The sequence below is a fragment of the Vigna umbellata genome, chromosome 1 (genome assembly GCF_029865625.1).
Source record: "Vigna umbellata cultivar VRB3 chromosome 1, Vumbellata_1.0, whole genome shotgun sequence".
Taxonomy (NCBI): domain Eukaryota; kingdom Viridiplantae; phylum Streptophyta; class Magnoliopsida; order Fabales; family Fabaceae; genus Vigna; species Vigna umbellata.
The window spans coordinates 95,912,016-95,924,237 of record NC_142165.1 but is presented as its reverse complement, the minus strand read 5'-3'; the positions used below and the strand labels follow the sequence as shown (position 1 = coordinate 95,924,237).

The window sequence follows — 12,222 nt, the reverse complement described above, 5'->3', positions numbered from 1 at the left end:
TAGTAATTAGATTATTTTAATTTTTTGTTTACCCTCCTCTAATTATAAAAGATTTGGGATTGTGCATTTAGGATGAAGGAGACAAAATTGGGAAAAATGAAGGAATGTCTCGAAGCTCAAGAAATGTATTGATTTTCAGGTTCTCACAATTTTCCACGTATAATAGAAAAATATGAGTTCATAATCATTTATGAAAAATCCACTTCAACATTAACACCAAATTTAAATCATCCAGAGTTGCAACATTCTATTTTATTTAATCATAATAATTAAAAGTGATTGAAAGTGGAAGATGTGTCACTTATTAGAAGTTACTCGAAGATGTGTTTATCCTTGATTTAAGGTTCTAGGTGTGTTTCCAGGTAGGTATACTCCCCATCTAGCAAAGACAAATTATCGACTCCGATATCACGGTTGGATTTAACAAAGAAGAGATTCACCGAAAAAACACAACAACAATGAGATTTGAGTCCAACTACATAAGTTATTGACACCACTATTTATCCAAAATCTTACGTCAATGGATTAATGGATCTTTTATCTTTATATATTATTCTACTTTCTCATTTTTGTCTAATGTAATACTTAGATTCACACTTAGATTTTCAGTACCCTAACGAAAGTGGAGAAGAAAATAAAAAAAATAATAAGTGATTAAAAAAAATGAAAGAAATATATCTAAAATAAAAACATTCACCTTATAATAATGAATCACAATATAAACGGTATCATTAACTATTTAAACATATTAGTAAAAAAAATTAAACTCAACAAAACTAATACAAATTAGAACGTTACCAAACAAATTATTTAAGTCTACTTATATTTATTTTTTATATTATAAATGGAAAAAAATGTAGCCAAAATTTATAGAACGTATGTGGATTTCCATTTTATTTTTCTAGAAGGTCCTAAAACTTGAAGACTTTAAAATATTTTAATTTCAATTGGAAGGGAAATAAGTAGTAATTAAGATAAGTTATTAAAAGAAATGGTATTGACGCGGTTGACAATTTGAAATTAATTACCGCAAAATTGACCAAAGAAAACCTGTAAACATTAATGTTGATTTGAATGAAAAATAAATGAATAAAAAACTTATCCGAATATTAAAAAGTTTTGGTGGGATTAAGGTAATTGTTAGGGATTTTCGGGGCGAAGAGGAAGGAGGGTGGTGGATAACTGTGAAATGCTTCTCGTCAAGTCCTAGTCAGATCACGCTGTCTCGCATAAACAAACAAACCAACAAACCCACAGAACCGAGCCAGCTACAAATTACAAATTACAATTGCAATTACAACACCAACTCGGAGACATCTCCGTCGAAAACCCAACACCCTAAGCCAACCCACTCGCCACCACTGCTTCCATTCTCCTTCTCCTTTCCTTTAACGTTGATTGATGGGTCTGCGATTCTCGTCTCCGCCATCGGAATCGGCGCCCAAGTACGGTTTGGGCGAGTTGCCCGAGAGCTGCGTGGCTGAGATCATGACCTACATGAACCCTCCCGAGATTTGCAAGCTCGCTACGCTCAATCGTGCCTTCCGCGGTGCTTCCTCCGCGGATTTCGTCTGGGAGTCCAAGCTGCCGTCCAATTACTCCGTCCTCCTCCGCCGCATCTTCGATGATTTCCCCTCTCATTTGGGGAAGAGGGGGATTTACGCCAGGCTTTGCAGACTCAATTCTCTTGATGATGGCACCAAGGTAATGGATCAATTGATTAATTAATTAATTAATTAATTAATAATTATAAGCCGTGTTGATTTTTTTTTTATTGTTATTGGTTTGTGGTTTGATGTGAGAGGAAGTGGAGTTGAGATAGTTGTGTTTTTGTGCAGAAAGTGTGGCTGGATCGGAGCACGGGTAAGCTGTGTTTGTGCGTTTCGGCCAAGGGATTGTCCATAACCGGGATTGATGATAGAAGATACTGGAACCATATCCCCACCGAGGAATCTAGGTCACTTTTCTTCTCCTAGTTATACGCATTGGAATACTTGTCCCTTTTTATTTTTTATTTATCGATTTATATTTTAATTAGGCTGGCCTTCCAAATTATGATTTGCTGTTTGAAGGAGGGGTGAGAAAAATTAGTGATGGGATGATAGATAAGAAAACGGGGAATTGGAGGGGGAAAATAGAATTGGGTTGGGGTCTGTTTGGTCCTACTGGATCGTGGAAAGGGGGAAAATCAAATGTCAACTCATTTTCACTCCGGATTGCTAGTTTGCTTCATAATCACTACCATCCTGAGTTATTTCCACCTTACAATGTTTCACTTGCTCAATCAGGCGAACCCTAGATTCTCAGAACTCGTGACATAGCAATTCTTAAGGAAACCCCAAATAATCTTGATGTTAAATTTAAAAACCCTGGGAATCGGGAAGTTATATAAAAGTATCCAAAATTACAATCAATTCAATTCCCAGTATGTTATACCATACACCTAAGTTCTGATATGAGTAACATCCGTATTTATGTTGTTATTCGTGTTCCATTCTCCATTGTTTATTGTGATTCTTTACTTTGCTGACTTTTTAGTTTATAATTACAGTTCAATGGCATATTTGTGTTTCCCCCTCTGTTATGGAGACTTTATATGTATACACACACCCACACTATTCAAAGTGACACTATTTTTTGCTAAAAGTCATTCTTATTCTGTGATATACATATAACTCTTCCTTTTACACTTTTGTAGTCATTGGGATCATTCAATCACTTCAACCATGGGATGAGTTCAATGAAATGATTCATTTCCAGAAATTTTTTGTGTGAACTATAAAATAAAGTGGGCTAACTGGGATTGTGTAAGATTGTATAAGGTTTTTAATTACTGTTGTTGCCACAATCTAAAAAACTGTAATGTTGTGGGATATTGCAGACATGTGTAAATCTTACGAGTCTTTTCTGTTGCAGAGAACTAAAACCTTAGAACTTGGTACTGTGGTTGCAGTTATAGTTGAGACCACAATCTAAATTCATGACCACTGTATCAATAATGTGGTCATGTTTTATAATTTATCACCTAGAAAATTTGGTGGTTATGTGTATATATTTTCCATGTTCAGAGTCTTTGTATTGGTGGTTGTGTGTATATATTATGGTTCTGGTATGTATTGTAGCTTTTGGTATTGATTAGTGTTGGCTGAAAGTTGTTCTCTGACTTGTGATGTTGTGAAGGATATGCTTCATTTGCTATTGTTATTTTGGTTGATGATGCAAGTTGCAATCTCTGTCAAGTAGTTTATTTGCAAAATAAATATAGTTTAACTGTTGATTTGGTTTAATAGAACCTTGGAGTAAAACCTATGTTATCTCCTTGATTTGCAGATTCAACAGTGTTGCGTACCTCCAGCAGATCTGGTGGTTTGAAGTGGATGGAGATGTTGAGTTCCCGTTTCCTGCTGGGAGATACAGCATATTCTACAGAATACATCTAGGACGAGCCTCCAAAAGATTTGGCCGGCGAGTTTGCAACACAGAGCATGTTCATGGGTGGGATGTAAAGCCTGTTCGATTCCAGCTATGGACTTCAGATGGCCAGTATGTTACATCCCAGTGTTTTCTGAATGGACCAGGTAAATGGGCCTTTTACCATGCAGGCGATTTTGTTGTCGAGAATGGTAATGCATCAACAAAAGTTAAATTCTCTATGACTCAAATTGACTGTACTCATACAAAAGGAGGGCTCTGTTTAGATTCTGTGCTCATATATCCAAGTGAATTCAGAAAGGTTAAAGCATTTTTAAATAGCTCTTAACCTTGTCGACAAGTATATATAATTGTATACTAGAGCGTAGGCCGCGTCAGGAGGAATAGAGAATCGAGTTTTTAGTATGGTTCTTTAAGGTTTAATTAAGAATTTTGTAGAAGCCAGGAGTTGATGTACATATCGATCAATGTCTGGTTATTTAGTCTGGAAGACTATCTCGAACATTCTATCTCAACCATGTTGGTGCAGAATATTATATTTTTTTTTCTGCAGATGGAACAAAAGTGACCATTTGATGACAATGAAATGTTGATCATGCTTGAAGTAAACGAAAAAAACTGGACTACTTTTTTAGTCTATGGACTAACGTTGATCATAGTTTATAGTTTACTTGAAATTTGGTATTCCTTTCTACTTGTTCCCATGCTTGGTTTTCTGTTACGAGAAACCTCAACGTATGTTCACGGACATACAACTGAAAAATCTCTTGTTTGGTCTTCAACCGGATCCTATTAAAAAAGGGGTTGTAACATATTCTAACCCTTGGAATTTAGTTTAAAATGAAAAAGAAAGAGGGTTATTTTTGAAAAGTCAGTTTGCAAAGTAAGACGCAACCAATATTAAGTTTGTAAACATTAATTCAGTATAGATTTAGCATACTGTAAACCGGTCTCCTTTGCTTTAACTTATCGTCGACATTGTTTGGTTGATCTAGAGCTTGCACGATAATTCAGTGGCGTGAAAATGATATTCTATCACCTTCTTTTTTTGATTTCGTATTAGTGCCACAATTGATTCTACAGTAAATTTGAAAATTACGGTAGAAAAAAGTTTAATCTAATTCAGTCACGGATTATTAGAACGCTGGCCGAGTTAATTGTAATAAAAATATTGAAGATATAATGTAATCTATAGAAAGTAAGGAGAGTATAACAAAAGTTAACGATCGTTTATGTTCGTCTGAAATTTATTTCAAGAGTTTTATTAAGTTCTAAAATAAACATTTTTTTTTGCATAAGTGAATGATACTAACAATTGACAACAATTTAACTATAGACTAAAAAATAATCCATGTTGGTGCTAAAATTAGAACTTAAAGAGTTTCATTTTGCACTTCCAACTCTTGTTAAAATGACTATTATCTCTTGTGATAACACCTAACGGATTTTATAATTCGATTGAATCTTCATCAGATTTTTTGAAATTTGATAAAAACTTGAAAGTCTTATAACGATGAATATATATATATATATATATATATATATATATATATATATATATATATATATATATATATATATATATATATATATATATATATATGCGCTCTTGAAAGTCTTACAACGATGAATGTTTTTATATATCTGCTCCCGCGGCCAACTTCAGAGAATCACCACCCGCACCACCTCTTTCTTGGATAACCTCGAGCAAACAACACCAACACCTCTCAAACTCAATCTACAACGCTTTGGAGGTGTTGAGTATATAAAAGGAAGAAGAATATTGAATTTGAGAGTACTTTTGGTGACTTGGAGGTGCAAGATGAAATGCCCTTTGTATTCAATGCCTATTTAAGTGATGTTCTTTATCTTGAGTAATTAAGGTGATGTTCTATTTTTAATTTGAGAATTCAAAAATACAATTAAATAATGTCTTTTACTGTGGGACGAATCTGCGGCACAATTTTTAATTGTTTTTCGAGACCTTGGTATTCAACATCGATTTTAGACATACAAAAACATCTAAAATAATATAAATCCAAATATGGTTCTCTATAGACAATAGAAATTTTTGGCATTGTTTTCAAAACAAAATTGAAGCTTCGATGAGAACTTTAAATTTACTGTTGGAGTTATGAAAGTAAAACTCTGATCTCAAGTACGGAACAAGAACAACAACAAATTTAAAGTAAATGATAAAACATGGGAGTGCACAATATAATGGTACCATATTATGTTGGCCCATATTGTTGGATCGAAATGAGTAACAGGTTTGGGCTTTCCCCTATTTCTTGTCCCTTCTTCCGTTGGGCTATTGCCTCAGGTATTTCAATAAAACCGTTCCCCAAAATAAAATACAACAAATAAATAAAACGATACTCGATACAATTTTTGGAATGGGGGTATAAAGGGATGGATATATACGAAAATGTGATTGAAATTTATCCAAAAATAGTAAATTTGAATTACCATATTAAGTAAAATATTTTAAAAATAAAATAATTTAAAATTAGATCAAGCCAAATTTAATTTATTTAAATATTTAAAAAAAAAAATTAAATTATCAATCTATTGTAAATAATTTTAAAAAGAGTACAAAAGTGTTTCATGAGATGTTAAATCATTTGAAACTTAAGACACCACCAATCTACATAATCTTGGACACAAGAAAGATAAGAGTTTAATAAAAACAATAATGTTTTATTGAAAAACATATAATTTATTAATAAAACTAATTATTTTCAACAAATTGACATTGCATTGAGTGCTTTCATTAACTACTCACGTTGTTAACTTTTTTTAATTTCTAACATTCAACGCTCCTTTTTTAAATTTTACCATTTTTCTCCCTTGAAATCATTAATGAATTTATTTCATTCTTTTAGATTATATACTAATACATGTTTTTTTTTTCACAGCCACCTATGGTGATCTTAGAGTTGATACAGTACTACAATGATATTTTATTCATAGAATTGGCTAGCAAGTATTGATCGCTCAAGACAAGCTTGAATACGACGTACATATAAAAATAAAATATTGATATTAATAATGTAAATATTGAAAAAAAATGATATTTTAGAATTCATAGTAATTTAAAAATAGTAACATTCAATTATTTTAATATTAAAAAATTTAGAATAATTTTTTTTATAAAGGAGTTTCATTATTTTAAAACACATCATAGATGTAAAAACCACTTTTAGAATTCTCTAACTTCTTTTTTAAGGTTCTTTCTTTTTGTCTAATTGAATAACTGAGACCGTATAATTTATTCTCACGACGAACTCTTCAATTTGGATTGACCAATTTCTCCCTATGAGCTCTTCAATTTAAACTGATCAGTTTCTTCATTTGTGTAAGTTAATTTTCTACCATTTTTCTCTTTATCCAATCTATTTTGTCTTTGCATGCGGTCTTTCTTTTGGTTTCATGTGTTGTTTAAGTACACAATATGATTCTCCGTTGATGAGTGATTCTAATGATGTATCCTGATTGTGTTTGTATTGTTTATAGGTATAGATAAAACATTATGTGAGTTTGAAGAGGGTTTGGTATTGCTTTAGTGTATGCATCTATGTATGGATTCAGTAAGGGGGTATCCTGAACTTTAATAATCATTTAGACTCATGTAGAGTAAAATGTGTTATGTGGTAAAAGTCACATGAAGTCCTAATCAATGAACTTGTTTAGCCTTAAATGTGAAGGGGGTTAATCTTGTGTGTGGTAATAGCCACTTTGGATATGACTCTGTAGAGCATAGAGACTATCAAGCGCACACTTGACGTGAATTCTGGTGATGTATCTGGATAATTGAGTTTAGAGTAATCTATTTAGTGTACATTTATATTTATTGTATTTATATCTATGCTTAGTTTATATATATAATATGATTTATTAGTTTTAGAATAACTCTTTTGCCTATTAACTTATCCTTTTTTTTTTTGTGTTTTTGTCTTATTTATTTTGCAATAATCACCTTTACTAGTTAGAAATGAGAAGGCAGGAGTTGATCTATCTCATGAGAGATATGTATTATTATTGTCTAAGTTATTTTTCCTTTATTTATAGGATCGTAAGAAAGACTCTAATTTTTTTTTTATTATACCATGGTTTCCTTGAAACTATCTCATATTATTGTGGTTATATATTGGGATAATTGTAATAATAATTCTTTAAATTGTAGATTATTTGAGTACTATAAAAAAAATGTTTTATTTTATTATAATTTTGTTAATTTTATATTATTAAAATGAGATGTTATAAATTCTAACATGTTAATAATAAGTTTTGACTACACCTTTTTAATAATAGTACAATTTTTTATATTTAATAATTAAATTTGACAATGATAGTAAAATGATATAATTTATTTGAGACGTAGAGGAAATAGACATACTAAATATGAATACATACTTATTTAACTTAAATTTAAATAATCGGCCGAAATCCTAGGGTAAAGGTTACTGAAATGTTAAGTTTATGTTTGTATATGACTAAATACTGTTAATGCAGATGGATATGAGGAAGAGAGAGATGTTTGTATCCGTTGATTTGTTATGAAATGAGAGTCTGGCTTGAGAGAAATACACAGGTGTATAATATATATATATATATATATATATATATATATATATATATATATATATATATATATATATATATATATATATATATATATATATATATATATATAAAATACAATTAAAGTTGTTACTAGGTATAATTGGTAGATAAGGAATCAATGAAGTTAGTTATAAAACAAAAAAAAAAGAGTTATGAATTGATAATTATTATTTAATATTTAACATTAAATAATCATTTAACCAGAGACATGTACTTTATTTAATTTTTTATGTATATTTTTAATTATAGAAATAACATAGGCTTCCAACTTGTTTTTAATTTTTATAAATTCGAATATTAGAGAAGAATACTTAAATTTATTTTCTGATTAAATATTTTTAAATGGAAAATATATTAAATTGAGATGTCACTTATAAATTACAAAATAAAAATATAATTTCCTGCCTTTCTTTTGTTCATAGTTAATGTCGTCTGTTCTAAACTCCCTTTTCCAGTTAAATATAAATTGTTTTATCCAAACATTGGTTTCACTTATATATCATCGTCGCCATTGAATATTATAATTAGTGTAACTGAAAAATAGTTTATATAAAATTTAATATTAGTGGTTAGAGATCAGAATTTCGGCTAACTATGCTTGTTTACACAGCTCTTACAAAAGTTGTGAATATTTAAGATGGTTAGGTTTATGCTACTTAATCCTGAATATGTACATGTTTATCTTAGCTTAACTATGTGTTAACATGAGCTACATGCATATTGTTTTACTTTTGAGTCAAACATATATTTTTATCTGTAATTGTTATAAAATCTATATATATTTTTTAAAATTAAATATTTTTTTTTCTATTTTATGATAACTATGTAAACTATTTTTTCTATATGAAAGTTATATTATATTTATTTTGTTTGTTATATAGAAATATATATTTATCTAATTTTCATAAATTAATTAAATATTTTATAATTTATTTTAGTATCCATTTAATATAAGAGACTATATTAATTCTTTTTAATAATAATGAAAACTACATTAAGACAAAAAAATTAAAAACTTCATTGAATACTTTTCATAAAAATTGAAAAAAAAATTTAAACCTATTTTGCATTATAGGTTATGTGAAGTGAAGATTATACACCCACCACATTAAAAAAATGTGATATTTGTGGGTGTTTGTACAGGGACAAGTTCACACAAGAATCCAGTTGTTATTGTATTATGATAATCCTATGAATCACACCACATGGAGCTGACGTGATTACCAAAATATTGATGATCGTGTGAGGTTGATTGTATAATATTAAATAGATCCTCATATGAGAATACTTATTAAAATTAAGCGTGGGGTTGATTTTTCAACATGGACTCTAAATTCGATAAGATGGATTGAATCTATGATTAAATTATAATTATCTAGTTAGAAAGAATCTGAACTTTAAATTATAATCATTTTATCTGGATCGATTATATTTGAATTTTTCAATTTAATTTAAATTACATTAAAATTTGATTAAATATATTTTGTTAGTTGTTTCGGCAGGATTTAGAACCCTAATCCAAAACATTTAAAGTTGTCCGCTCCGAGCGGTCCAGTTATGCTGTTTTCTCTCTTCTCCTTGTCCGAGCCGCGGGGGAGGGTGCCTGCAAAAGACACTCCGAATTGATTAGGACTCACTGGTACTGACCTTAGATCGAAGTTGATGTAGGTGGACCTTTGATCAAGACTAACCTTCAACTAGGACTGACTTGAGTTGACCTTCAATCGAGATTGACTTAACTGATCTTCAACTAGGACCTTTGTAGGCCAACCTTCAATCACTATTAACTTGGGTTGACCTTTGGCTTGAATTGATTTAGATAGATGTTCGTTTGGAATAGACTAGGGCTGATCTTTGGTTGGAAATAACTCAAGTCAATCGTCGGTCGAGCTTGACTCGGGATAACCTTTAACCTAGCTAAACTCATCTTTGATCATAGACAACTCTTGTTGATTATCTTCTATTTGCTCTTCAAACGCCTTAACTCTATTTAGATGCTTCTTGAATTTAGATTTTTCAAAATCTAAAAAATAATTCAATTTAAATGTAATTTGTAAAGTCCATGAAAATTTATTTATTTTAATTAATAGTATCAATTTTTCTTTGTTAGTAGTAATAATTTTAAAGGTAGAAAATATAATCAATAAGAAAATTATGATAAAAAAAATTAAAAATTTAGGATAAAGGATTATAGTAATTTTAGAAGGGATTCAAAATTTTGAAAATTTTATTTTAGAAGGTTTTGTAAATATATATATATATATATAATTAAAAAAAAAGTTAAATGATTGCAAAATGACAAAGAACCTTTCAGAAGTGGAATGGTAAACAAGACACTTTTGGTGGTGAAGTCAAAATATTATTTTTAATAAAATATTATAAAAAAAAACTAAATAGTGCCAAATCTTAACCTATAAATAGCAAGCAAGGGGGAAGGCTTAAATTGCACCAAATATTGAGAGATTTTGAGAGAAGAGAGAGTTGGAGAAAATTCTAGTGCAAGAGGGGAAATTCTGGAAGTTTTCGGGAAACAATTTCTAACGAGAAGATTAAGTCTGGAATAGAGGTAAGGGGAGCTAATCTTGAGTCTTTTATTTGTGTATTATCTTGAATCTTGAATATGAAATCTTTTGCTTTTTTTTTATCTTAAATCTTGAACATGAAGTCTTTTGTTTTTGTATGCTCTTGATTTTTGAATATGAACATGCTTTTGTGATGAGATCCAAGTCTATTGATGGTTGTAAAACGTGATTTTTATTTTGTTCTGCTATGTTTACATTATTGTTTCTCAGAACGTTTAGTTGTTTCTTTTACATCTTTCTGGAAGGATGAAAAGTTGTCTAACTAGCTTTGTCAGATTCAACTTCTTGTTTTCCCATAACTTTTATTGTTTTTATTTATTTATATTGCATTTTCTAGAAGGATAAGAAGTTGTCTAACCGGCTTTACCAGATTCAACTTCTTGTTTCTCCAGAGATTTTATTGTTTTTATCTATTTTTATTGCATCTTTTTGGAAGGATGAGAAGTTATCTGACCGGCTCTGCCAGATTCAACTTCTTGTTTCCCGAGAACTTTTATTGTTTTTATCTATTTTTATTGCATCTTTTTGGAAGGACGAGAAGTTGTCTAACCGGCTCTGTCAGATTTAACTTCTTGTTTCCCCAGAATTTTTATTGTTTTTATCTATTTTTATTGCATCTTTATGGAAGGATAAGAAGATGTCTAACCGGTTATACCAGATTCAACTTTTTAGTTCCCAAAACGTTTATATTAAGGTTATTTTTTTTATGGTAGGATAGAGGAATCTTAAAAACTCGAGTTGGTACATCCCTAATCATAGAGCAGCCATGGTCTGATCTAGTAAGTTGTGACTAGTCATATGTACTGGTGTTTATGGTGAGTTTGATTCGTCAAACATTTGATTCTTTTTCGGTGACCATTTATAGTAATATTTTATTATTGTTAATTTGTTTTGTGATATATCCATTTTGTATGGTTTTCGCGATGAATTTATTTTATGATGTTGAATATGAAATCATGCATTGGAATATAGTATGAGTCTCGGGAAGAGACTCTATAATGATATGGTATTAGTGTATATGTTGATGTTGAGGGTCGTGTTGTTGGTGGTTATCCTAATACTCTAATAATTATCCGGTCTCAAATAGAGAAGGATGTGTTATGTGGTGAAAGTGGTAGGAGGTCCTAGTCTATGTTAAATTATGGTCATAGATCTTAATGAAGTGACCTTGTGGGTGATATGATATATTGTATTTGGCCAAAATTATGTTGTGAGAGGAGTAGAGGTCACCACAAGTGCATGACCATCCGAGACTTCCATCAACATTATATCCAGATAATAGAGTTTAGTATGATAATTGCATCTTACAAAAATTTATAGTGAATGTATTACGTCTAATAATAATGTTATGCCTCTCTTGAAATTTTGCATGGTAATTCATCCTTGTTTGTTTTATCGAAAAATCTTTTTTTGCGATGATCGTATAACGTATGTTATACGGAAGCAGATGAGGGTACAACGTCTAAACCAATAAAAGTGAAACAAGAGGCAGCAGAAAAATGAAGAATAGATTAAGAAAAAAAAATTATGAGTTTTTTACGCGATATTTGAAAGCATAATGTATTTTCAATATGAACTCTTT

General features: G+C 30.3%; 1 protein-coding gene across 1 annotated transcript; it reads left to right on the top strand.

Moving 5' to 3' along the window:
* The first annotated feature begins 1,212 nt into the window (after positions 1-1,212).
* LOC148206914 (F-box protein PP2-A12-like) lies at positions 1,213-4,071 on the top strand. The gene is made up of 3 exons (XM_088104914.1): positions 1,213-1,704; positions 1,839-1,957; positions 3,331-4,071. The coding sequence occupies exons 1-3, from the start codon at positions 1,402-1,404 to the stop codon at positions 3,758-3,760; spliced, it is 852 nt and encodes a 283-aa protein (XP_087961040.1). The 5' UTR covers positions 1,213-1,401; the 3' UTR covers positions 3,761-4,071.
* The last annotated feature ends 8,151 nt before the right edge of the window (positions 4,072-12,222 follow it).